This window comes from Phascolarctos cinereus, unplaced genomic scaffold (assembly GCF_003287225.1).
Source record: "Phascolarctos cinereus isolate Bilbo 61053 unplaced genomic scaffold, phaCin_HiC Scaffold_2;HRSCAF=192, whole genome shotgun sequence".
NCBI lineage: Eukaryota > Metazoa > Chordata > Mammalia > Diprotodontia > Phascolarctidae > Phascolarctos > Phascolarctos cinereus.
Genome location: NW_027555625.1, coordinates 384,273,147 through 384,298,403, shown reverse-complemented (window position 1 = coordinate 384,298,403; position 25,257 = coordinate 384,273,147). Strand labels below are relative to the sequence as shown.

Below are 25,257 nucleotides of genomic sequence, written 5' to 3'. Positions count from 1 at the left end.
TTTAAAGCCCATGTTGCCATAAAGCTGAAGGAGGGAGAATGGCAAATGATGAAGGTGAAAGGCTTTGGTCACTACGCAGTAAGTTCCTCTTCTCCTGTTGGGCTTTTTCTCTCATCCCAGGCTCTCACAGCCCTATTGGCTATGGCAGTGGCTATTGTGAGGTGGCTCGGAGTTCTTCTCTCCCTAGAGATGGAAGGCTACTGTGAGGCAGACAAATGGGATTCACTCCAGACCACTGAGTCTGGGGCAAGAGCCCAGGCATCAGGACTCCCAAGTCCAATCAGGGCTGAGTTCCTGGAAAGTGCTAGGAGTAGCCAGAAATCTGAGAGGGGGAATGTGCCTACAAGAGGTAAGCTGAATCTTGTTAAACCTTTGAAGAGTCGCCATGAGCACAATCTGCATAGGTTCAGTCTATCCACCAAGGCTTCATGATACTGTCTACAAGGGTAGTCACCCACTTTCATTATCCCCCCTATAAATAATCATTTCCAGGAACCGTAGCCATACCTCCCTGGAATTAAAAAAAAATAGTTCAAAGGAATTTATTATCACAGACAGGGAGGCAGAGCAGATGAGCTGTGGGTAAAGAAGATAGCCCCTGCTTACAAATAGCCTTGAGGAGGGCAACAAATTTTTTCCTTCACTAAGATTGCCTGTAGCAAGCAGATGAGAATATAGAGACCCAGAACATTGAGTGCTAGGCCTGGAGTCAGAAAGAATTGATCAAATCCAGCCTCAGATACCAGCTGTGTGATCCTGGGCAAGTCACATAACCCCGTTTGCCTCAGTTTCCTCATATGTAAAAAAACTGGAGAAGGAAATGGCAAACCACTCCAGTATCTTTGCCAAGAAAATTCCAAAGGGAGTCACAAAGAGTCGCACATGACAGAAATGACTGAACAACGACACCTCCAAAGTTCATTGTGAAGGAAAGCACATTTTATCCCATAAGCCACTACAGAAATGTATATTATAATCCTGTTTCCACAGCCATCATGTCTTCTAGGAAGCTGCTTAGTGAAGGGCCCAACTCTGATGACCTTGACTCTGCAAGTGAGCTAAACCCAAAGAAGATCTCTTCTGGTCTGCCTGACTTCAAAAATTCTGATTCCTTCCACTGGACCAGGGAGGACAAGACTTAACGTGAGTCAGTTCTGTGTTCTCTGTGCTACTTGAAGGGGATGTGCTTGGATCTTTGGGTGCAGTTTGATGCCAGTCGGGTACCACACAAGCTTCTTGAGGACAGGCATCGTTTTTCATTTTATTTTTACTTCTATGGGGCTTTTCATCATTATCATCATAGCTATCATTTACATAGCAGAGAGCTTTGCAAATATTAACTCATGTTATACCCACAACAAGATGCGGAGGTAAGGTGCTATTACGATCCCAATTTTACAAATGAGGAAACTGAGGCAGACAGTGGTTAAATGACTTACCCAGGGTTACACAACTAATAAGTGTCTAAGGCCATCTTTGAAGTTGGCTCTATGCAGTGCTCTATCCACTGCTATTGAATATCTTGCTACTTGTGGATTGAATTGAACTAGCAAAACAAATAAGTGAAAAACAATAACCCCTGGACTATTAAAAGATCTGGATCTGAGTTCCAGCTCAGTCACATATCTCTGTGACCTTCAAGTCCCTTCACCTCTCTGAGCTTCAGTTTGCCCCACTGAAAAATAAGGACAATAAAGCTTGCACTCCTTGGGTTGAAACCTTTGGGTTGTTGTGAGAAAACTGCTTTTTAAATTGTAAAGTACTCCAAAAAATGTGAACTACTACTGTTTCTTCCTCTTCCTTTGGCACAGCACTGTGAGATGAGTAACTAGTTAAGTTCTTTTTCTATATGGGAAAATTGAGAGGGGGGCATGTGGTGGTAGTGGCAAAGCCAAGATTAGAATTCCTTTCCCTGAAGTAACTGTTCCGTGCCTGGACTTGGTTTATCTGGATGTGCTAAATCTTAAAGATCATGTGGATGCCAAGGGGGCAGGAGTGTCTAAACCTTGGAACATAATCACAGCAGTGCTACTCATAAGAGTCTCTCCCTCTTTGTGTCATGTCCCTTGGTTAAAAGGTGTGGACACTCCGACAATAAATGAATGAATGAAAAAAAATTAACCATTTAGCATCCATTCAACCACTTAATATCTGGTAAAAAAATTTTTTTTTATTTCAAAGATGCAGTAAGATTAAACGTACAAACATTTTCCCCAATACCTCCAGTGCATACTCTCCCCTACACCACCTGCATCTTTGGGGGAGCAGTTTCAAGACTTGGCTCCTCAAAGCTGAAAGAGCATCTCAGCCACGCAGAGCTGGAGTCTTGATTGTCACTCCCACTATCCCTTGCTCCTTATGACACTGATGTTCTGTGAGTCAAGAAACCTGTCTGGATTCTGACTCCCAGATGCCCCTGGGCTGCTCTCTGGACCTTGTGAAATTCCCAAGGTTGGCATCAGATGCCATGAACCAAGGACTCACCAAAGAAATCCCGAGACAGAATGAGGCATAAATAGGCTGTAGTTTTTGAATGCCTCCTCAGCCAACAGCCTCCCCTTCGATACATGTTTACCATGTATTAATAAAAATTCCTTTACAGAATGTCTAGACACACTCCACAATTTCTCCTCCCTCCTCCTTCGTCATGATTCTCCTGGTAGCAGGCACCCCAGGTTCTCCACACACAGAGACATCATCCCAGACTCTCAATGCGTGCTTCAGATCCTCAATATATGTGATAGGCACTGAGGATACAAATAGATGAGTGAGATGGTCCTCCTTCTCAAGGAGCTTATATTCTAATGGACAGAAAGCAAATATATGAAGCTGGTCACCAGGAAAGAGAATTTTGGTCTAGAGAGTCACAAGAATGGCGAGAAGAGCTCTAAGAGATCAGTGTCCCACTTTTTCTGAAAACAGCAGTAGTACTGATTTGATGACTTCCTAGAGAGCAAGAAGAAAAGTGTCAGAATTCTGGGCACACTGTGCTAGTCTTCTTATACCCACTCTTTGACATGTACACTCTTTGATCTGGTGATGTTTCCTTCCTTGCTGTTCCATGAATAAGACACTTTATCTGTGGCTCTGAACATTTTCTTTGGCTGTGCCCCATGCCTGAAATGCTTTCCTCCTTCATCTTTACCTCCTGGCTTCCCTGGCTTCCTTTAAGTCCCAACTAAAATCCCATCTACTAAAGGAAGCCTTTTCCCACTCCCTCTTCATCCTAGTGCCTTCCCTATTTTAATCACGTCCTGTTTATCCTGTATATCGCTTGTTTATACATATTTATTTACTTGTTGTCTGTTCCATTAAATTGTAAGCTCCTTTGGGGCTGGAACTGTCTTTTGAGTCTTTTTTGTATCCCCGGTGCTTAGCACAGTGCTTGGCACATAGTAAGCCCTGAATAAATGTGCATTGACTGACTGACCAGTTGAGTTTTGCAATGGCAGTACAGATGATATAGCACCCAGGATAAATGGCTGGATGGTAGCTAAAGTATGGTCTAGATCTTGCTAGATCGAGGTTTAGATGAATTTACATTCACTCACTCATCAATTAAGATTACTCATAATCAGAAAAATGGTCAAGCTGAGTGGAAAATTCCTCCTAGGGGAGGGGAGGGGAGATATGGTCCTTGTAAGTACATGACCCTTTTCTATATAATCATGTATAATTAGCTAGATGTCTTCCATGCTAGATCAGATCTTGGCATCTTGGCTCACTTGCCCTTACCCAGTTTGAAACCTAGGAACTTCTACTTATCAAGACATGTATTCCATTGGTTACTACATTGACAGAGCCAAACAATGAAAAAATAAACATTTAATTAGGATATAAATTAATATTCAAAGAAAATATCAGTCACATCCCCATACCATCACAACATCTTCTACTTTTTCCCCAGAGTAATTTGAGACTCTTCCAAATTCATGACTCCTTGGTGACTCACAGATTCAATCTGTGTAGCCAGAGGGTACTCCTGGATTGCCCCAAGGCTGAAGATTTCAGTAAAGAACTGAGTCTGTGCCTAGATTAGCCTCTCCTACTGTCCATGCATCAATTTTGTCTCTTTTCATGTGGCACCATTTCCACTCAGGTTCTGGATTGGGTTACAATACTTGTCCCTCAACCAGTTTATCATAGTTATGCCTGAAGAGAATAAGTCTATGAGCAGTCCAGCACTCTGTACTTACATATTGTCTTCGTCATCTCACATCTTGTCTGTCTCTTCTCCTTACAATGACATGGTCTATTAAATGCCAATGTTTGCTATGAGGGGACATCCTTAAAGTTTTATTGCATTTAGGTAAATGGAAGACAGTGCTGGTGGTGAGAAGGTCATGAGATGCACAAGTCTTCAGTAGTGACCATTGCTATTGCTGTTTCTGACTCCATTCCTCCCAAGGATTAACTCCCTCTAGCATTAACATCATCCAAAATTATAAGCTTGTCCTCTTTTGGCACATTAATAAACAAGGTCTCCAGGTCTTTATGAAGTTTTTCTTTGGCTTCATCAGAGCTCATTATAGGTGGGAGCATACACACTGAAGATAGTGGAATGGCACTTTCCTGAAAGTGGCAATCGCATTGTCATGAATGAGCCTGTCATTCACTCCTTTTGATAGGCATACAAGTTTGTTGACTGGATTAGTTTTGATTTCACAGTGCTCCCATGCACTATGGCCATTCCAGAAAAATGTGTATCCAATTCCAACTTCAGCCTGCATTTGGGAGCCTTGTTTCACTCATGGTGCTGACTTCGCTGTTGCATGCCTGTGAAACCTGGACAGTATACCAGCACCATGCCAGGAAACTGAATTGCTTCCTTTTGAATTGTCGTAGGAAGATTTTGAAGATCACCTGGTGTGATAAGGTATTGGACAAGAAGTCTTCTCAAGCTTAAACTGCCGAGCATTCAAACTCTACTGCAAAGAGCACAACTCAGGTGGGCTGTCCATATTGTTTGAATGCAAGGGTATTTTACAGAGAACTCGGACAAGGAAAGAGTTCACATGATGGTCAGAAGAAGCGACACGAGGATACTCTCAAGATCTCACGGAAGAAGTTCGGATTTGACTTTTTGACATGAGAGACACTTGCACAGGACCACCCAGCATGGTGTGCCCACATCAAAGAAGGTGCTGTGTTCTATGAGTGAAGCAGAATTGCAGTAGCTCAAAAGAAACATGAGATGTACGCATTTAGAGATATCTCCACCCCAAATGTTCAAATGGACTATTTGTGCCAGACCTGTGGTAGAGCCTCCTGAGCTTGTATTGGTCTGATCAGCCACAGTCAGAGACACTGTTTGGTCCTCTTCATGAACAAAGGACAACAAACAATGAGTTATGCCATCTCCATCTTCTTAGCAGCAACCGAAAAGAAAATACACACACAACTCTTCCCTTTGGCCATTTCATTGAGAGGAAAGCAAGAACAGCTTAAGGATCTGGTTAGTCTCCTCACATACCAGTGTCAGCCTTTACAAGTCAAAGCAACATCTTTGTGCACCTCACAGACATCAGCCAGAAGGGTTTAGAGGCAGTTTTATACCAGAAGCACAAAGGCTACCATAAGCTCCTTTCATTTTCAGGTAGAGGATTCACTGATAGTGAGAAACTCTGTCCAGGTTGGCTATTTGGATATCGTAATTGGAGGTCTTGGCTTTGAAAGAGACTATCACGAGAGGCACAAAGAAAACATACCAGCCATCCAGCAGCTGCAGATGAACAGTTGGCTCCAGGCGACAGGCTAAACTGGGAGAATTTTAGTTAAGCTCTGAATGAAAAGGCTGACCATATGGCTACCTCATTGCAGGAAAACTTACTTACTTCTCACACAGGCGCATCAAGCACCTCTTCCTCCTCTTGGTCTAGACCTATGGCCCAAGGGGCTACTAAATTCTTTCTCCAATTAAAAAAAATTTCCAGTCCCCACAAATTGTATCAGGTTTATGTGTGTAATGTATACCTACTGCCTATGTACATCTGTTAATTTACATACAGTTGATCAATCAATAAACATTAAGTTCTGCTCACTTCACTCCATATCAGTTCATTCAAATTTTCCAAGGTTTCTCTGAAATCATTCCTTTTGTCATTTCTTACAGCACAATAGGATTCCACTATATCAAAAAGAGTCTTCTTAACTCCAAGTTCAATTTATTACCCGTGGCAGTCAGTCAATAAATATTTATTAAGCATCTATTATGTACTAAGCTCTGAGAATACATAAAAGGGCAACAGACAGCTCCTGCCCTCAAGGAGCTTGCAATCTAATGGGGGAGGCAATATGCAAACAAATATACACAGAGTGAACTATGTGGAGGATAAATAGGAAATAATTAACAGAGAAAAGGCACTAGAATTAGGAGGGGTTGGAGAAAGCTTCCAGTAAAAGATGGAATTTTAGTTGGAACTTAAAGGAAGCCAAAGAGATTAGTAGGCAGAATGGAAGAGGGAGAGCATTCCAGGCATAGGGGAAAGCCAGAGAAAACGCCCAGAGCCAAGAGATGGTGTGTCTTGTTCATGGAATAGCCAGGAGACCAGTACCACTGGATCAGAGTATTTGTCAGGAAGATGTGAGGAGACTGGAAAGGTGGGGGGGGGGGGACTAGGTTATGAAGGGCTTTGAATGTCAAACGGAGCTTTTTGTATTTGATTTTGGAGGCAATGGGGAACAAATGTAGCATAATCACAAATTATAGAAGACAGATTATAAATACATAGTGTCAAATGTTGAGGTTTCATATAAAGTACACATTGCCTATGCTCCGTTGGACACTGTCTGGCCCCACACGTAGGACCCCTTTGCTTTGATTGGTGAGGATACTATGTCAGTCTGATCTCTAGTTAGATAGTCTGGGAACTTGAACGGTGAGCCACTGTCACTTTTGTACTCCATATGGGTAGATTAGTATCCTCAGGCATGCTGGCCTACAACTTTATTTCTGAGTTCGCCAACAGCCTAGGCTGAACTGTGCTATCTCATCTCCCTAATGAGTTAGGCTCTCTGCATTCTCTCTGTTCCATTAATACTCCCACAGTTAAACTATCAGGCAGGAAAATGGTAAGTCCCACCATATTCAATCTCTCTCCTTTCCCTCTGATACCTAGACAGAGGCCCCCCTCAGCCTTGGTACAGTCTTTGCAGACTTCCCCATCACTAAAGGGCACCAAAATATGTCAGCCTTTTCGTTTAGAGCTTAACTAAAATTCTCCCAGTTTAGCCTGTCACCTGGAGCCAACTGTCCATCTGCAGCTGGTGGATGTCTGGTATGTTTTCTTTGTGCCTCTCGTGATAGTCCCTTTCAAAGCCAAGACCTCCAATTACGATATCCAAATAGCCAACCGGGACAGAGTTTCTCACTATCAGTGAATCCTCTACCTGAAAATGAAAGGAGCTTATGGTAGCCTTTGTGCTTCTGGTATAAAACTGTGTCTGTGAGGTGCACAAAGATGTTGCTTTGACCTGTACAAGCTGACGCTGGTGTATGAGGAGACCGACCAGATCCTTAAGGGCTTACTAACATTTCTCATCTCAACAATCTCCAACAGTACCAGAGGGATCAGGTCAGATTGTTCCTTGTTTTCCCTTCTGCTTTTGCTCCTTCTCTTCTGTGTGCCCTAAGGGTCAGGTCCTTAAAGAGCTTTGTGATAATGACATAGTTCCTATCAATTTGAGATGGTAGTCACTATCTTTAACCGCAATATCTTTAACTCTATTTTTTAAAAACAAATTCAGTATTTATTTATTTTAAACATTCTTTTCTTTTTAAATTTAGAGTTCCAAATTCTCTCCCTTCTTCCCACCTCTCCCCTATCCACTGAGAAGGCAAACAACATGATACCAACTATACATGTGAAATCATGCAAAAATACATTTCTATATTAGCCATATCATGACAGAGACAGAGACAGACAGACATAGAGAGAGACAAAGAGACAGACAGAGACAGACAGAGACAGACAGAGAGAGACTTATAATTCAGTTTGCACTCAGAGTTCCTCATTTCTCTCTCTGCAGGTGGATAGCAGTTTTTTATCAGGAGTTCTTTAGCGTTGTCTTAGATCATTGTATTGATCAGAGTAGCTGAGTCTTTCACAATTGATCATCATTACAACATTACTGTTTCTGTGCACAATGATCTCTCAGTTCTTTTCACTTCACTTTGCCTCAGTTCATACAGGTCTTGCCAAGTTTTTTTCTAAATCCACCCCACCCCCATCATTTCTTGTAGCACAGTAATACTCCAACACGTTCACATGCCACAACTTGTTCAGCCATTCCCCAATTGATGGGCATCCCCTCAATTTCCAATTCTTTGCCGCCACAAAAAGAGCTGCTATAAATATTTTTGTACGTATAAGTCCTTTTCCTTTTCCTTGGATCTCTTGGGGTATAGAACTAATAGCGGTATTGCTAGTTCAAAGGATATGGACAGTTTTATAGGACATAGTTCCAGACCATTCTCCAGAATAATTGGACCCGTTCATTACTGCACCAACAGCTCATTGATGTACCTATTTTCCCTCATCCCTCCTAGCATTTGTCATTTCTGATAAATGTTTTCATTTGCCTTTAATCAATAGTGATTTAGAGCATTTTTATATGACTATAGATAGCTTTTATTTCTTCTTCTGAAAACTGCCTATTCATATCCTTCGACCATTTATAAATTGGGGAATGGTTCTTATTTTTATAAATGTTATTCTGTTTCCTTTATATTTAAGAAATGTGGCCTTTATTAGAGAAACTTGTATAAAATTTTTTAATATTGCTTCATTGTCTATGGTACTTTTTAGTAAAATGTAGTTTCCCTGATTATCTCTTTCAATTAGGTCTATTTTTGCTTTTGCTTTGTCTGGGATCATAAATGCTAACCCTGCCTTTTTTACTCCCCTGAAACAAATACATTCTATTACAGTCCTTTATTTTAACTCTGTGTGTGTCCTTCTATTTCAAGTTTGTCTCTTATAAACACTATATTATTCACCATATTCTGCTATTTGCTTATGTTTTATAGGTGAGTTTATCCTATTCACATTCACAGTTATGATTACTAACTGTGTATTTCCCTCCATCTCATTTTCTTCTGTTTATTCTTCTCTCTCTCTCTTTTTATCTTGTCCTTCCTCAAGTCTGTTTTGATTCTAACCATTGTCTCCCTTGATCCAACTTCTCTTTTATCATTTCCCTCCTTTCTCTTCTCTCTTTCCTCTCCTATTTCCCTACTTGTGCACCTTTTTTGTGTGAGAAAAATTTCCCCATTCTGCCCCTCTCTTCCTCTTTCTCCCAGGACATCCCTTCTTCTCACCCCTTCATTTTTTTTACATCATCCCAACATGAATGACTCATATCCATGCCCTCCATCTGTGTAGACTCTTAACTGCCATAAAAATGATAAAGTTCTTAGGAGTTACATGTATCATCTTCTCATATAGGAATGTAAATAGTTTAATTTTATTGAGTCCCTTATGATTACTCCTTTGCGTTTACCTTCTTGTTTTCTTGAGTCTTGTGTTTGAATGTCAAATTTTCTATTAAACTCTGGTCTTTCACCAGGAAAGCTTGAAAGTCCTCTATTTCATTATTTCATTAAATATTTATTTCTTCCCTGGAGGATTATACTCAGTTTTTCTGGATAGGTTATTCTTGGTTTTAATTCTAGTTTGTCTGGCTTCTAGAATATCACATTTCAAACCTTTTGCTCCTTTAATGTGAAAGCCCCTAAATCTTGTGTGATCTTGACTGTGGCTCCACAATACTTGAATTGTTTCTTTCTGGCTGCCTGTAGTATTTTCTCCTTGAGAAGGGAGCTCTGGAATTTGACTAAATATTACCAGGAATTTTCATTTTGGGATTTTTTTCAGGTGGATCATTGGATTATTTAAATTTCTATCATATCCTCTGGATCTAAGATATCAGAGCAGTTTCCCTGTATAATTTCTTGAAATAGGATGTCTAGATTTTTTTATCATGGTTTTTAAGAAGTCCAAAAATGCTTAAATTATCTCTCCTCAATGTGTTTTCCAGGTCAACTCATTTTCTGATGAGATATTTCACATTTTTCTATTTTTTTCATTCTTTGATTTTGTTTTATCGTTTTTTGATATTTCATGGAGTCATCGGCTTCCACTCACCCAATTCTAATTTTTTAGGAACTATTTTCTTCAATGAGATTTCTATACCTCTTTTTCCATTTGGCCAATCCTGTTTTTAAAGAGTTCTTTTCATTATGTCTTATTTACCTTTAGGCCAATCCCTTTTCTTAAAGTGATATTTTCTTCACTATTTTTAGCACCCCTTTTACCAAGCTGTTAATTCTCTTTTCTAATTCTCTTGCCTCCCTCTCATTTCTTTTCCCATTCTTCCTCTGCCACTCATCTCTTTAACTCTTTTAGGAATTCTTGTTGGGTTTGTGTCAAATTAGCATTTTTCTTTAAGGCTTTGCTTGTAGCTGTTTTCACACTGTGGTCTTCTTCAGGCTTGTGTCTTGGTCTTCCCTGCCACCACAGTAGCTTTTTATGGTCAAGTTCTTTTTGTTTGTTTGTTTTATCTCATTTTTCCATTCTATTTCTCGACTTTAAACTTTATATTAAAGTTGGGTTCTCTTCACCTAGGGATGGGGAAGCCATATCCCAAGCTTTAGACTTTTTTTGTGCTGCTGTTTTCAGAGCTACTTTTGTGAGTCTGCCAGTTTTGGTGCTTCCAAGGTGATGTTATTCTGGGAGTGGTGTGGTCGCTGTTCTCTTGGCCTGCTGTGTGATCTTTACCCAGGAAGGGCCCCTGCTCTTTTGTAGTCGTAAGTATTAGTGCTCCTCTTTGCCTTGGAACTGAGACCAGGGTCCCTGTTCCTTTGTGACTGACCACAGGTACTCCTCTCCACCCTGGAACTGTGACCCAGAACTGCTATGGGTAATAGAGTTGCCAATCAGTGCCAGCTACACCCAGTGTTAGCAAAAGGTTCTCCATAATCTGCTTCTGACCAGTTTTCTGACTTCCTTACCATCTCTGCCCTGAAAATTCCTGAAGCTACTGCTGCCTTTGCTGTTGCAGTCACCTCTAAGACCCATCCTGGCATGGTGTGTGCTGTGCTCTGGACAGGCCTCCACCCTGGTGTCACGGAGCTCTCCTGCTGATCTCCTAAGCTTTCTTAGGCTTGAAAAATGTCTTGCCTCGACCTTTTGTTGGCTCTGCCACTCCAAAATTTTATTTGACATGTTATTTTAAAGTTGTGTTGAGAGAGTTCAGCTGAGTTGCTACCTCTAATGCACCATCTTGGCTCTGCCTCTCTATATCTTTAACTCTAGATAATTCTTTGGACCTTACCAGGTGAAGGATGCTTCTGTCTTCTTAGGATCACATCTTAGAATCTTAGGAGCATTATTCACTTCCTTGCTGAGATATTATGTGACCCACACACTTAATAGAGGCTTTAAAGAAATGGTACTTGTTGATTGACAGCTCACTTCCAGGTGAACAGAGACCAACTTTAACATAAAGTTCAAAGTCAAGAAATAGGCTGGAAAAATGTGTGAATAACAACAAAAAAAGAACTTGACCATAAACAGCTACTACAGTGGCAAGGAAAAAATCAAGACACAAACCCAGAAGAAGACAACAATGCAAAACCTCGAGGAGAAAATGCTAATTTGACACAAGTCCAACAAGAATTCCTAAAATGACGGTTCCTGATACTATCAACAACCTTTCCTCATGCTTTCATTTTTCCAAATCCAGGGCAATTATCTTCTAGCACTTGCATGTCTTTATCTCGCTAATTAGTTTTTCCATGAAAAATGAGTGTATGTAACAGAAACGCCTGTGAGGACATTCCACTTAAATTGATAAGATCCCACTGGACAGATGAAGATCATCTTTTGATGACCTTCCTCTGCACTGGGGATTTGATAGTATGCACTGTGTGGGTCCAACACTAAGAAAAACTAACTGTCCAGAGGATCTTGAATTTGAAAAACTTTTCTGTTCTTTCTCCCACCCCCAACTGAGAATTAGGCAAGAATGACCACCCTCAGTTTTGGTGGGAAAATATATTCATTGACCTCTTGAATATACAATGATTCTCTCTTTCTGTCTTTTTCTCTGTCTCTTTCTTTCTGTCTCACTTTCTCTGTCTCTCTCTTCCCCCCCACCCACATTGGAAGGGAAAGGAAAGGAGGGAGCTTTACGTGGACTAACCCCTCACTCTAAAAAGCCTAAATAGAAACTCAAAATTAGGATTAGAAGAGAACCCTGAAGGCATCTAGCCAACCTGTCCTTGAGCAGGGAGTCTCCCTATAACATCTCTGAAAGCAGTCATGCAGAAATGGGACTATCATTAATGGGAAACTCACTACCTTCTAAAGTAGTTCATTCAAGTAGTGAAAAAACACTAATTGTAGGGAATTTTGCCTTCTATTAAACTGCTCTGCCTCTCTATTATTTTTTACTTTGTTCTGCCCTCTGAGCCCAAACTTGAGAAAAACAAGTCTTCTCTCTTTCCCATGATAGCCTCTGAAACAATGAAAATAATCTCCACTTTAAACATTCCCAGTTCCTTCAACATATCCTCATATACCATAGTTTCAAGTCTCCACTACCCTGTCTACTCTCCTCTGGATGTATACCCTGGCTTGTTATTCCCTCCTCAGATGTATTGTCTAGAATTGGACAAAACAATCCAGGGCATGGACTAATGAGGGGAGAGGACATTGGGACTATTTCTTCCCTCAATCAGAATACCATGCTTTCATTCATATCACTGCAACAGAGATTTGTCAGCACCCTTAATGGAACTCTCCAGTGCTTCAGGTACTTATTGGGGCCAAGTCAAGGAAGCTGACATTTACTGGGGAACATTCTCGTAGCTAAAATCCCATGATGCTTGGCCTTTCACCTGGGAATGGCATCAAGTGGGACACATTTGGGAAAAAGAAGAAAAGAGAAAGGTGAACAGCTTGGATTAATTATAGAAGTTTAAAAAAGAAGTGGGACTTTCAGAAGCAACAACAGAATGAGCAGAAATGGATAGGTACCAATTATAGGCTATGGTTGAAGCCAGAAGGCAAATAGCTTACTCCCCTGGTATGCCTGGAGGATTAAATAGATATTAGATTATATTCTCCCTGAAGCCTCTTTGAGGTGAACCCATTCGCAAAGGAGGTCATAGAATGAGAATATTCTTTCTTGTTACTCCCTCTTTTATTTAAGTTTTTAAATAAAAACTTTATTTTTACATCTTAAAAGTTTTTTGCTACTGGGTTGGTGGTTTGCACCATCTGTAAATAAGGAGATCTGTATTGGTTAGGACTTGGGCCATGATTTGCAAAATTGAGTATTGTCGAAGAAAAATATTAAGGAAATGGGAAGAGAATAAGGATTTGTATCACACCTAATAAATGCCAGGCACTATGCTAAGTGCTTTATAGATATTATCTCATTTGATCCTCACAGCAACCCTTCAAGGTAAGTGGTATTGTTATTCTCATTTTACAATTGAGGAAAGTGAGGCAAACAGAGGTTAAGTGACTTGCTCACAGTCACACAAAGCTAGTAAGTGTCTGAGGCTGCATTTGAACTCAGGTCTTCTTGATTCTAGGCTCAATACTCTATCCACTGCACCACCTAGCTGCCTCTATTACAGCATTAATGCTAATACTCTGTTCTGCAATTTTGGTTCATCTATCAGAAATAATTTAATTGAGCATTTATCTATATCCAAGGCAATTATAGCTTGGAGAAAGAAATCTCCAAGATGGCATGGTCCTATGCTCTCTAAGGTGGCTCTCTACACTCAAAGTGTCAGACACGGGCCATATGCAGCCCACTAAAGTCCTGAGTGTGGTTGAAACCAAATTAAAATGCAACTGGGAAAATATTTAACAAAATTTTTTAAAATACAGTAAAACATAGATAATGCTACATTTTAAAATTAAGTCACTATACAGCCTTCAGAGTTGGTTTAGTGGCCTTGTTTCTATTTGAATTTAACACCATTGCTCTACACCAAGATGATTTCAGATAACATTTAGGGATATTCGAAACAAGGAAAAGATCATGATATATGAAAAACATACTTTGGATCAACATTTCAGAATAGTTGAGTAAAGAAGTCACCACTCTTCTCACTCCTGGAGACAAAGGATCCTCTACTCGTCCATCAGTTGTTGTTATTATTGTTCATTTGTTTTAGTTGTGTCTGACTGTGCATAACTGCATTTGGCATTGTTTTCTCGACAAAGATACTGGAGTGGTTTGCCTTTCTCTGTATTCCCAGGACTTTAGCACAATGCCTGGAACATAGTAAGTGCCTTACTAAATAGTTGCTGTCTGACTATCATCCCTTCCATCAGTCATCCTTCCCAATTTAATGTATTTGTAAAGAAGCAATCCCTCCTGAGAATTTTGGAAGGAGTTGGCTGAATGGTGATATATTGTTAAGGTGAAATAATCTTGCTTATTGGGCAACCATGTGGGTGGAACAAATTAATGGGGCAGAGTCATGGCCACTGGCTGGTTTATGAATCATCCATGGGATCTGATAGAGAGATATATACAATGAAACAATGACCAAGCCTGAAAAAAAGGGACTTCTGGAAATAAGAGTCATTTGGGCTTGGGCCAGGGAGAGGAGGTGGCCTCCTATGGTGTGACTTTCTAACAAAAAAGGTCACTCTGTCACATATACTCCAAGAAATGGAAACAGGGCAAAGCTTTACTGCCTTGCACAGTGAATGGCAAAAACACTAGATTAGAAGTCAGGAAATCTGGGTTAGAGCCTTGGGTAGGCCATTCCGTAGGTAAATTTTGAGATAGAAGGCTACATGGTACAGTTTACAGGTCAGTTAACTATAGCCCAAGAACTAAATTAGACCTTCTGTATATTTTTATACAACCCTAAAAGCTAAAAAATGTTTTTGTTATATTTTTAAACGCAATAAAATTTTATCTAAAAAACAAACAAAAAAAACCCATTCTTAGCTTGTGGGCCCTGCAAAAATAGGAGGCCCGTGGGATTTGGCCTCAGAAGCTAGTTTGTCAACCCCTGGTATAGGGCATTGTCACAATTTTTAGCACATTTGTAGTCAGAGGGCATTGATTCAAAACCTGACTCTTCTATATACCTTAGGCAAGTCACTTAATTTCTCTGGGCCTCAGTTTCCTTGGCTGTAAAATGAAAGGGTCATACTAGATGATTTTTAACATCCTTTCCAGTTTCATACACTATGATCTCCGTAAAATCCCACTCCTACACTTCATTGTGGAAATATGCTGGGCTCACAAAGACACTACACAAATTCTGTGAGATTTAACTAAGCTAACCTCTAAGAAATCAACAGGATCTTCTGCCTGAGGATCAGTCCAGTTAAGTATAGAGAGGCACTAGGAGGCTGGTAAGTAGCTGATGCATTCTTTGGCCATGGTGACCTACAAAAATAAGTGATTAAAATAAGATATAAGCTTGTATTGATCAATCTAAATGAAGAACAGAGAGAAATCTTAGAGTAAGGTATCCTGCTCATTATAAGTTACCACTCTTTGAATTAAAATCAATTAATGCCTTGGAAAAATACAACCTCTTATGCCCATATGAAACTAAGGGAGAAACAGGTTGTTTGCTGAAGCAAAAGTGGTCTAATAGCAACAGGTTGCACAGAAAAAGAACATTACTTCATGGTGTGGGGACCAGCCAGTTGCTGAAGGATATCGGAGCAAAACAAGAGTGAGGAAAGTCCCAGGCAAGATGGATCATGTTTTCTATCACGCTAAGAGCTTCATTTTCTCACATCCCTAATGATGCTAAATTGATACGTCCACCATATCAAGTCAGCCCTAGATACCAGATCATGCTTTGCATCCCATTTGACTGTCTAGCCTGGCCATCTATCTGACATCTGCTCTGCTTCACTTTTGCCTGAATCAGTGGACCTCCTGAAATCATGCCTTGGGTGATTTCATCCATTCAATTTTGGAACTACCTAGTCAAAGTAAACATTGGCACGGGATCATGGCTGTACCTACCCAACCCTAGCCCCCAGGGCATGCTCCATAGCCCATCTAGACGTCCACTCCAGGCCTCCCCTTGTCACGTGCCCTGCCAATGCTGCTTCTGCACCGCTGGGCTTCCTGATGTTTAACCTACAGAGCTTTGGAACCCCAGCCATAGGGTGATGTGGCCCTAACTTGTGTGAGCTTATTATATTTTTCCAATTCCAGACCTTTGACCACAATGCTTTCCAGACATCTTCCTGATGTGCCACCATGTGCACACACTCCTCACTCCCCTGCTCCCAACGTCCATCTATTCTAAGTAATTAAATCAATACTACCATTGCTTCTGGGAAATGGTGTGTCAACTGATTACCCTCTGGCCTCTTTACTCTCCCTGTGATTTCATAAACGAAACCACACTTCCCTGGAAATAAAATACTCCCTTACATGTGAGCTCCTTGAGAGCAGGGACTGTCTTTTGGCTTTCTTTGCATCCCCGCTGCTTAGCAGGGTGCCTAGCACATAATGGGTGTTTAAAAATGCTTGTTGACTGACCAGTGTGTGTGTCTCCCTCTTCTATTAAGTCTCTTGAGGGCCGAGACATTCTTATATTTGTATTTGTAATCCCAGCATTTAGAACGTGAAAATTCACTTAACAAATTATTTCATTTATTTCATTAGTGTGGTATAATGGAGCACTTAGACTTGGAGTTAGAGCACCTAGATTTGTTTTTGCTGTTGCCTTAGCCTTTTTATATTTATTTTTAATAATATTTTTCCCAATTACATGTAGAGACAACTTTTGACATTTGTTTTTCATAAAATTTTGAGTTCTAAATTTTTTTCCCTTCCTTCCCTCTTCCCTAAGATGGTGAGCAATTTGATATAAGCTATATGAGAGCACCTGGATTTGAATCCAAGCTCTGCCACTTAGTATGTGGCCTTTAAGCAAGTCACTTCTCTCTGAGCCTCAGTTTTCTTATCTGTAAAATGAAGGTGTTAAAACTAAACAACCTTTAAGGTCCTTCATAATTCTGTAGTCTATGCTTCCCCTTTGAAATTTCAAGAGGAAAAATGTTTATTAGTTCATATATAGAATTTTGACCAGTGGAGGCTGAAGGGAGAAACTCATTCTTGGTTCTTTTCCGTTCTTTTCTTATTTCTGTACTGCCCTCCCTGTCTCCCCACCCCAGTCCAGTTTGGGGCTGCCTGTGCTGCAGCTATGAGAAAAAAATCTCTAAGACTTTTAACTCAGTCATTACCACAGACCCCAGATTTTCCAAGGGAGGGTGTTGGAGCTGAAAGACCCCACCAGTGCCACCAAAAGAGTTCTTTTACTTTGTCCCCTTGGTGTCAGAGCTGACGAACAGGTACCTCTTTTTATGTTTTACAAATGCTTTATGTAAGTGATCAAAACAAATCTCCGCACTAATGCTCCTTTGTGTTTCTCTCCCTCAATCCTCAGAGGACTTCAGGCCTTGACCCATCTCTTCAAAGCAAACATTGGCACAGGTCTTCTGGGGCTGCCTCTGGCCATGAAGAATGCAGGCATCATTGTAAGTGGGGGTCTGTGAAAACTGGACCTAGCATCACCAATTTGGCAGGAGATGAGAGGGTTTTCAAAGACTCTTAAGTTACTTAGAAATTGAAAGGCTGTTTGGTGTATGTTTCACTAGATCAACTTTGTTTATTAGAATCAGTAATCAAGAGAAATACTTATAGCTCCCCAGCAATGTCATCTTCCAATTCCACATTATAGGGTGGAAGTAATCCTGAGCTCTCAGAGCTCAAGTGGAGCATAAACCCTAGCATATTCTACAGCCTGGAAGAAGCACTTTGAATTCAGGCAGGGTAATGAGCCTTTGTCAGTTGGAGGAAGATCAGCTTAGTTAAGTTGGAGAAGTTCATCATTCTGGTTGGCTGCCACAGCAACTTTTTTTTTTTTGGTGAGGCAATTGGGGTTACGTGATTTGCCCAGGGTCATACAGATAGTGAGTGTCAAGTGTCTGATGTCAAATTTGAACTCAGGTCCTCCTGACTCCAAGGTCGGAGCTTTATCCACTGTGCCACCTAGCTGCTCCCTGCTATAGCAACTCTTCAAGATACTAAGAGATGAAAGGGTTATGATCTTCCTTCCTAAAGGGACACACTGTGATGAAATCACAGATTCACATTTTCAAACAAATATCACTTTTACAAAGCACTTTTGTCTTCAGAAAAGCTTTGTGAGGGTGGTGGTATCAGTACTATTATTACCATTTCACAAAGGGAGCTGAGGCTTAGAGAGTGGAAGGGACTCGCCGAGTATTACAGAGTGAGGTAGGATCAAAGCCAGAACTCGAACGCCAGGGTTTTTTCCCATTCTGTCACTCTGCCTGCAAGTGAGAAATAGTTTTGAGAACTCTCAGGTTCCCCCCTCCCAGCTCCTTTGCACATAGCATTAAGAGCACATCTTTCTACAGCACTGTAGAATTCAAAAGTACTTTCACCATAATTCCATGAAATACATGGGGACAAAGGGCCATTCCCCCCATTTTGGAGAAAATTGATTCATTTTTTAAAATTTAAAATGGGTCTGAAGTATACCCAAATACTTCAAGGATGCATGATTTCATTGATGTATGCCTATTCAAGTCAATTCAACAATTTTTTGTTGTGTCTATTAATTTTTAAGTGTCTATTATGTGCTAAAGGGCAGCTACCACAATGAGCCTGGGCCTCAAGTCAGGAAGACCTAGGTTCAAATTCAGCCTCAAACACTTACTACCTGTGTGACCATGGGCAAGTCACTTAACCCCATTTGTCTCAGTTCCTCATCTGTAAACTGAGCTGGAGAAGGAAATGGCAAACCATTCCAGTATCTTTGCCTAGAAAACCCAATATTATATGCTAAGTATGATACTAAGAACTAGGTAGGACTCAAAAGTATGGGGTCTCTGACTTCAAAAAGTTTACATTCTACATATAGAGAAGGAAGTTCCTCCATCTGTTCACAAATTGGTCTTTATTTGTTACTATAGCCAAAATAATAATAATAGTAATGATCAAAAATTTGGTGGCCAGCCTTAGAAAAATGAGCTGCTTTACATTCAACTAGTCTTGTTTTTGGACCACAGACATATAGACTACTCTCTGGACAACATAGTCCATCCCTCGGTCCATATTCAAAGCTTTGGGGCAATCCTCTAGAGCTTGCATTCCAGTAAACTGGCCTTTGAGAACCTAATGTTAGCTCAAAGCCATGATAAGGCACCAGAGCAGGGTTTTAGGGGGGACACATAAGATGTATTGATCTCTAAATATATGTTTTAATTATGTCTTTTATCTCCATGACAAAGAAATAAATTTTAATTTCTCTCACTATTTATTGAAGGTTTTTTTTTAATTAGTCCCATCAGTATAGGGAATTTCCAGTGAAAAAACTCCTACCAATGTAGATTGGTGCCTCCTTTGCAAGTACCAGTTATATCCCTGAAGAATTGCTTGGCACTCTGAGAGTTTAAATGACTTGCCCAGAGTCATGCAGCCAGTATGAATCAGATGCAGGATTTTAATTCAGGTCTTCCTGACTCTGTGGCTGGTATTCACTACGCCACACTGCCCCTATAATAAACACATCTGTTCACTGGGCGATGACTATTTTTGAGCACAGAAATTCTTAAGGAACTATCTACTGAGCCGTGGAAAGGTTATAGTTGTTGGAAGCATTTAAACTGATAAAATCACAGATTTTCTGAAGTATGATTTACTGCTTTGTGACCCCCTAGACACTTACTTAATTTCTTAATTTAAGTCACTTAATTTCTCAGTGCTCTAGGTAACCACATAAGACTCTTAAGTATGAGTACAGGTGCTGACCTGCGTTAGCAGAGGAAGTTTACTTACTTAGGAGGTTCGATATGCCAATGAAATCAAACGGTGTGCGTGTGTGTGGTATGGTTTTGGTTTGGGAAACACTCAGGTGACTCAACAAACTTATGTATCCAATTAGTACTGGGGCCGGAAGGACGGAAGCCAGGATTTTTCACCTCAATCCAAATGTTCTTTTCACCGCATTGAGCTGCCTCTAGTAGTTTTGCACTCCCATACATTGATCTGTTTCAAACATGCAGAATCCCAATGGCCAAAGGAGTCTGCACAGCCTCATAGGCAGCCTATACCACTGACTCTGACAAGGATGGCAATCCTTAGGACAGGTCAATCTCCTTTTCTCTTGTTTGAAACAGACTTCCTTGGTTACTAGATTTGTCTTCATCTTTTAGGGCATGAGATATGAATAAGAATTTAGGAAAACTCAGTCAGCTAGTATTTATTAAGCAACTACTGTGTTCCTGGCCCTGTGCCAAATGCTAGAGATACAAAGAAAGGCAAAAAACAGTTCCTACTCTCAAAGATCTCACAGACTAATGGGGCAGGGAAAAAAAATTCAAACAACTATGTACAAATAAACTATATATATATGTATATATGTATGTATATATATGTATATGTATATGTATATGTATGTATGTATGTATATATACACACACATATATCCTCCAATTTATCCTATGTATGTGTTTATAATATATATACATACATATATACGTATACACACAATATGTGTACATACATACACATATACATACACAAACACATACACATACACACACATGTTAAATTGGAGGTAGTCTCAGAGAGAAGACACTAAGATTAAGGAGTACTTATTTCCAGAAGGTGAAACTTAGCTGAGACTTTGAGGAAGCCAGAGAAGCCAGTGAAGATGAGGAGGGAGAGAATTCCAGGCATGGAAGACAGCCAGAGAAAAGACGGAGCTGGGAGAAGGCATGTTGGGTTTGAGGAACAAAAGGAAGGAGGCTAGTGCCATTAGATCACAAAGCAGTGGAGGGAATAAGGTATAAGGAAACTGGGGAGGTAGGAGGGAGCCACGTTTTGGCTTTAAATGCCAAATAGAGGATGCTATATTAAATCCTGGAGGTAACTGGGAGCCACTGGAGTTTATTGAAGAGGGAGTGATATGGTCAGACTTGTGTTTTAGGAAGATTAATTTGATTGGTGAGTGAAGGATGGACTGAAGTAGAGAAAAAATTGAGGTAGAGAGACCAATCAGCAGGCTATTACAAAAATCCAGGCGTAAGGTGATGAGGGCCTGGCACCAGGGTGGTGGTGGTTTCAGAAGAGAGGAGGCATATCTAAGAAATGTTACAAAGGTAGAAACGACAAAACTTGACCACTGATTGGATATAGGGATGGAGAGCGAAAGGGAGTGAGGAGTTAATGATGACACCTACATCGTGAGCCTGGGTGAGGGAGGACGGTGATACCGTCTGCAGCAACAGAGAAGTTAGGAAGAAGGAGGGTCTGAGGGGAAAGATAAATGAGATAATTAATTCAGAGCATTTTCTATTTTTCCTGCCCCTCCATTGCCATGTCACTTCCCCAGGGCTATATTCTAAGAGTCTGTTCCTTGGCAGCCAAAGCTGGATTTTGATAATTTGCAAATGAAATCTCTCCTTCCTCTACCCATTCCTTTCCCCCAGGCGGGTCCTATCAGTCTGCTGGTGGTAGGTGTCATGATTATACACTGTATGGACATCCTAGTGAGGTGTGCTCACCACTTCTGCCACAGGTAAGCCTTGGTTATCCCTGTTCTTACATGAAAGAAAGCATATAGAATCACAGGTGCAAAGCATGGTAGAGCTGGTTAAAAAAAGGTGGGGGGGCTAAACTGTCCATAACCTTTGACACAGAGATACTGAGATATGTAACCTAAGAGAGTCAGTGATAAAAAGAAGGGTTTCATACAAATCAAAATAGGTAGAGCAGCACTTTTCGTAGTAGCAAATAATTGGAAATGTAGTAAATGCCCATCTATAAAATGGATGAAATAATTTATCCACTACCTTTTTCACAAAATTGTGCCAAAGGAGGACCTTTGAAGCACACCACACAGCACAGAAAGTCACCTGCTCTGCCTAATATATGTTTACTTCAGATCAGATAGACCGACAATATGGAGTCAGTTTTTTTGTTTAGTTGATGGTGAATGTGGGAAACATATAAATGCATTTATTTCATTGGAGGGGGGGGAGGCTGGAAATTTTGTTATCGTTGTTTATTTAGTCTTCAGGCACATTTGAACTCAGGTCTTCCTGACTCTGGGCAGTTAGGTGGCACAGCGGGTATGGTGCCTGGTCTGGAATCAGGAAGGCTCATCTACCTGGGGTCAAATCTGGCCTCAGACACTTAGTAGCTATGTGACTCTTGTCAAGTCACTTAACCTTGTTTGCCTCAGTTTCCTCATCTGTAAAATGAGCTGGAGAAGGAAATGGTAAACCACGCCAGTATCTTTGCCAAGAAAACCCACAATGGGGTCACAAAGAATCAAACACAACTGAAATGACTAACCACCGTCCTGACTCCAGGCCCAGCGCTCTCTCCATTGCGCCACCTGTTTCAGTGGCAAAAATGAGTTTCCTTTAGAGAAGGAAGAAGAAAGGAAAGAAAGAAGGATTATGTGCCATTCACTGTGTTAAGCCTTTTTCAGATATATATAGATATATATTATATAGATAGATAGATATATTTTGTATATTATCTATATTATATAGATAGATATATTTTATATATATATATATTATATAGATAGATATATTTCATATATATCTATATATATACTTTTTTTTTTTTCTTTTCTGGTGAGGCAATCCAAGTTATATCACTTGCCCAGGGTCACACAGCTCGTTAGTGTCAAGTGTCTGAGGCTGGATTTGAATTCAGGTTCTCCTGACTCCAGGGCACCATCTAGCTGCCTCCCAGATATATTATCTTATTTGAGCTTCACAACCCTGGATTATTATCTCCATTTTCACACTTAAGGAAACCGAGGCAAAGAGAGGGTGGGGATTTTCCCAGAGTCACACAATTAATAAGTGTCTGAGATGAGATTTGAATTTAGATATTCCTGATTCCAAGGTCAGGACACTATCCATCGAGTCACATACTCCCTTCTAGAGAAGCAGCCTGGTGCAGTGAGTACACTGCGGACTTGAAATAAGAAAGGTTCTGAATTTTACTACTTGTACTTACTAACATATGACCAGAGTGATTCACTTGACCTCCCTGAGGTTCACTAGTCAAAAAATAGGATCTTTTAGTGGCATTAGTATAGGTAAAGGTGATAAGAGCCCAACAAAAAAAAAATTGCTTACCAATTGATGCAACATTCTCGGGAATACTTTCATGAAAAGTAAATTAAACAATTCTATCTATTTATCTATCTATCTAATCTATCTATCCATCTCTAATTTATCTATCAGTTCCTGATCTCACTTGTATTTTACTCATTATTCTCTTATGGCTTTCAAAACTGGTGTTAACCAAGGATGTGGGCATACTCCTGCCCAGAACAGAATAATTTTATCCTCTTGTATCTCCTTCATTACCCAATTTGTTATGTTGCTACATTATCATTAGACAACAGAACCATTCCTTGATGCTTACTAGAACTATTTTTACTATCATGAATAATGCTGCTGCCACTTTAGCTACTTTTCAGGGCAGTCACATTGACTTGGTGTTCCTTCTGTTGGACAACTGGCTTCCTTCCTGTGAACTACTTGGCCTATTTTTTAAAGGGATAGAGTAGGAAGGAAAGAGCAAAATAATCATAATATTAGCATAAGCTGACAGCTTTACAGCATCTTACAGTTTGCAAAGTGCTCTTCTCACAACAACCTTGTAAAATAGGCAATGCAAGTATTATTATCCCCATTTTAGAGATGAAGAAATAGAGGCTTGGGAAAGGTTGGAGGGATTTTCCCACAGTTGACCTGGCTTGTGAGAGGCAGAACTGGGAATCCAGTCCAAATTTTCTGACTTTCTGTTCATTTCTTTCTCCTTGCAATACACTGCTTCTTATGACCTTGGTATTCACACATAGGATCTAGAATTCTAATTTTTGCTCTATCCAAGCTGGTAGCTCTCAAGCTAGAAAAGCCCTCACTTAAAAACTGGTACAATCTCTGGAATCTTTCGTGCCCTAACACCTTCATTCATTAATTTAAGAAACATTTGTATAGTCCTACCTCATTTCCCCCTCTCGAAATTCCTTGCTTCCTTCATAACTCTGCTGACATGACATCTTCTGTAGGAAGTCTTTCCTGACTCTCCCCCCCAGCTTCTAGCGTCCTCCCCTCCAAATCATTTTGACTTTATTGATTTTGTATTCACTTGTTTATGTGCGTGTTATACCCCCCTGATAGAACGTAAGCTCCTGTAGGGCAGGTCCTCTTTCTTTTTTTTTTGTTTTTCTCCCTCTGGCACCCAGAAGAGTGACTATGAATTGGTTGATTGCATGTAAATCACCGTGATAGAGGAGGTACACAATTTAGATGTAAATATCCCTGCTCTTCTGGAATTTATAGTAGGAGGATAGGACATAAACACAGATAATTATGATAAACAATAGCACATGATAAGTAAACTTGTGAGATAAAACAAAGTGATGCACATTTATTCTTCCATGGTTGAGTTTCTATCATGATCACTTCAGTGCTTATTCAGACCATCTCCTCTCTCTGAGTCTTGAGTACTGCTCATAAAACTCTTTCACCAGAGAAGACTTCATTTCTTCCTTTACTCAGAAAACAAATACCTAATAAGCACCTCTTAGTACTTTATTTGAACCTGCCAACCCCTCAAGCTATCATCATGTGTATCTACTCCCTTCTACTATCAAATTCTAGGAAGAGTTATCTACACTTTCTGGCTCTACTTCTACCACCCACTCACTTCTCAGACCTTTGCATTCTGGCGTCTAGCCCCACCACCTCCATGAAGCTGTTCCCTCAAAGGTTGCCCGTGTTTCAATAAATTCTGCTTTTAGTGTGTTAATATTCTATTACCTTCATGTTTTACACTCCTCAATCTAAAGGGAACTGTTTTGGTTTTGATTCTTTATAACCACACAAAAAAGTGCTAGTATGAATAGTTTGATGCATATGTAGGACCTTTCTGCCTTCAACCTCCCTAGGGTATATGCTTAGTAAAGGGTCTGAGTCAAAGGGTATGGGCATTTTAGTCATTTTAAACCAAATTCCAAATGTCTTTCTGGAATGGCTGTACTGATTCCCATCTTCACCAACAGTAAGTTAGTGTGTCCTGCTTTCCACTGCCCCTCCAGCACTGATTAGGCCCACTTTTTGTCATCTTTGCTCATTTGCTGGATGTGGGGTAAAACTCCAGAGTTGTTTTGATTTG

General features: G+C 40.3%; 1 protein-coding gene across 1 annotated transcript in view; it reads left to right on the top strand.

Moving 5' to 3' along the window:
* Positions 1-1,362: 1,362 nt before the first annotated feature.
* Positions 1,363-25,257, top strand: part of LOC110192900 (proton-coupled amino acid transporter 1-like) — a 57,682-nt gene continuing 33,787 nt past the window's right edge. Inside the window, exons 1-3 of the mRNA XM_078149196.1 lie at positions 1,363-1,370; positions 17,462-17,552; positions 21,537-21,625. Coding sequence (XP_078005322.1) covers positions 1,363-1,370; positions 17,462-17,552; positions 21,537-21,625 — 188 coding nt within the window. The remainder of the gene's footprint in view (positions 1,371-17,461; positions 17,553-21,536; positions 21,626-25,257) is intronic.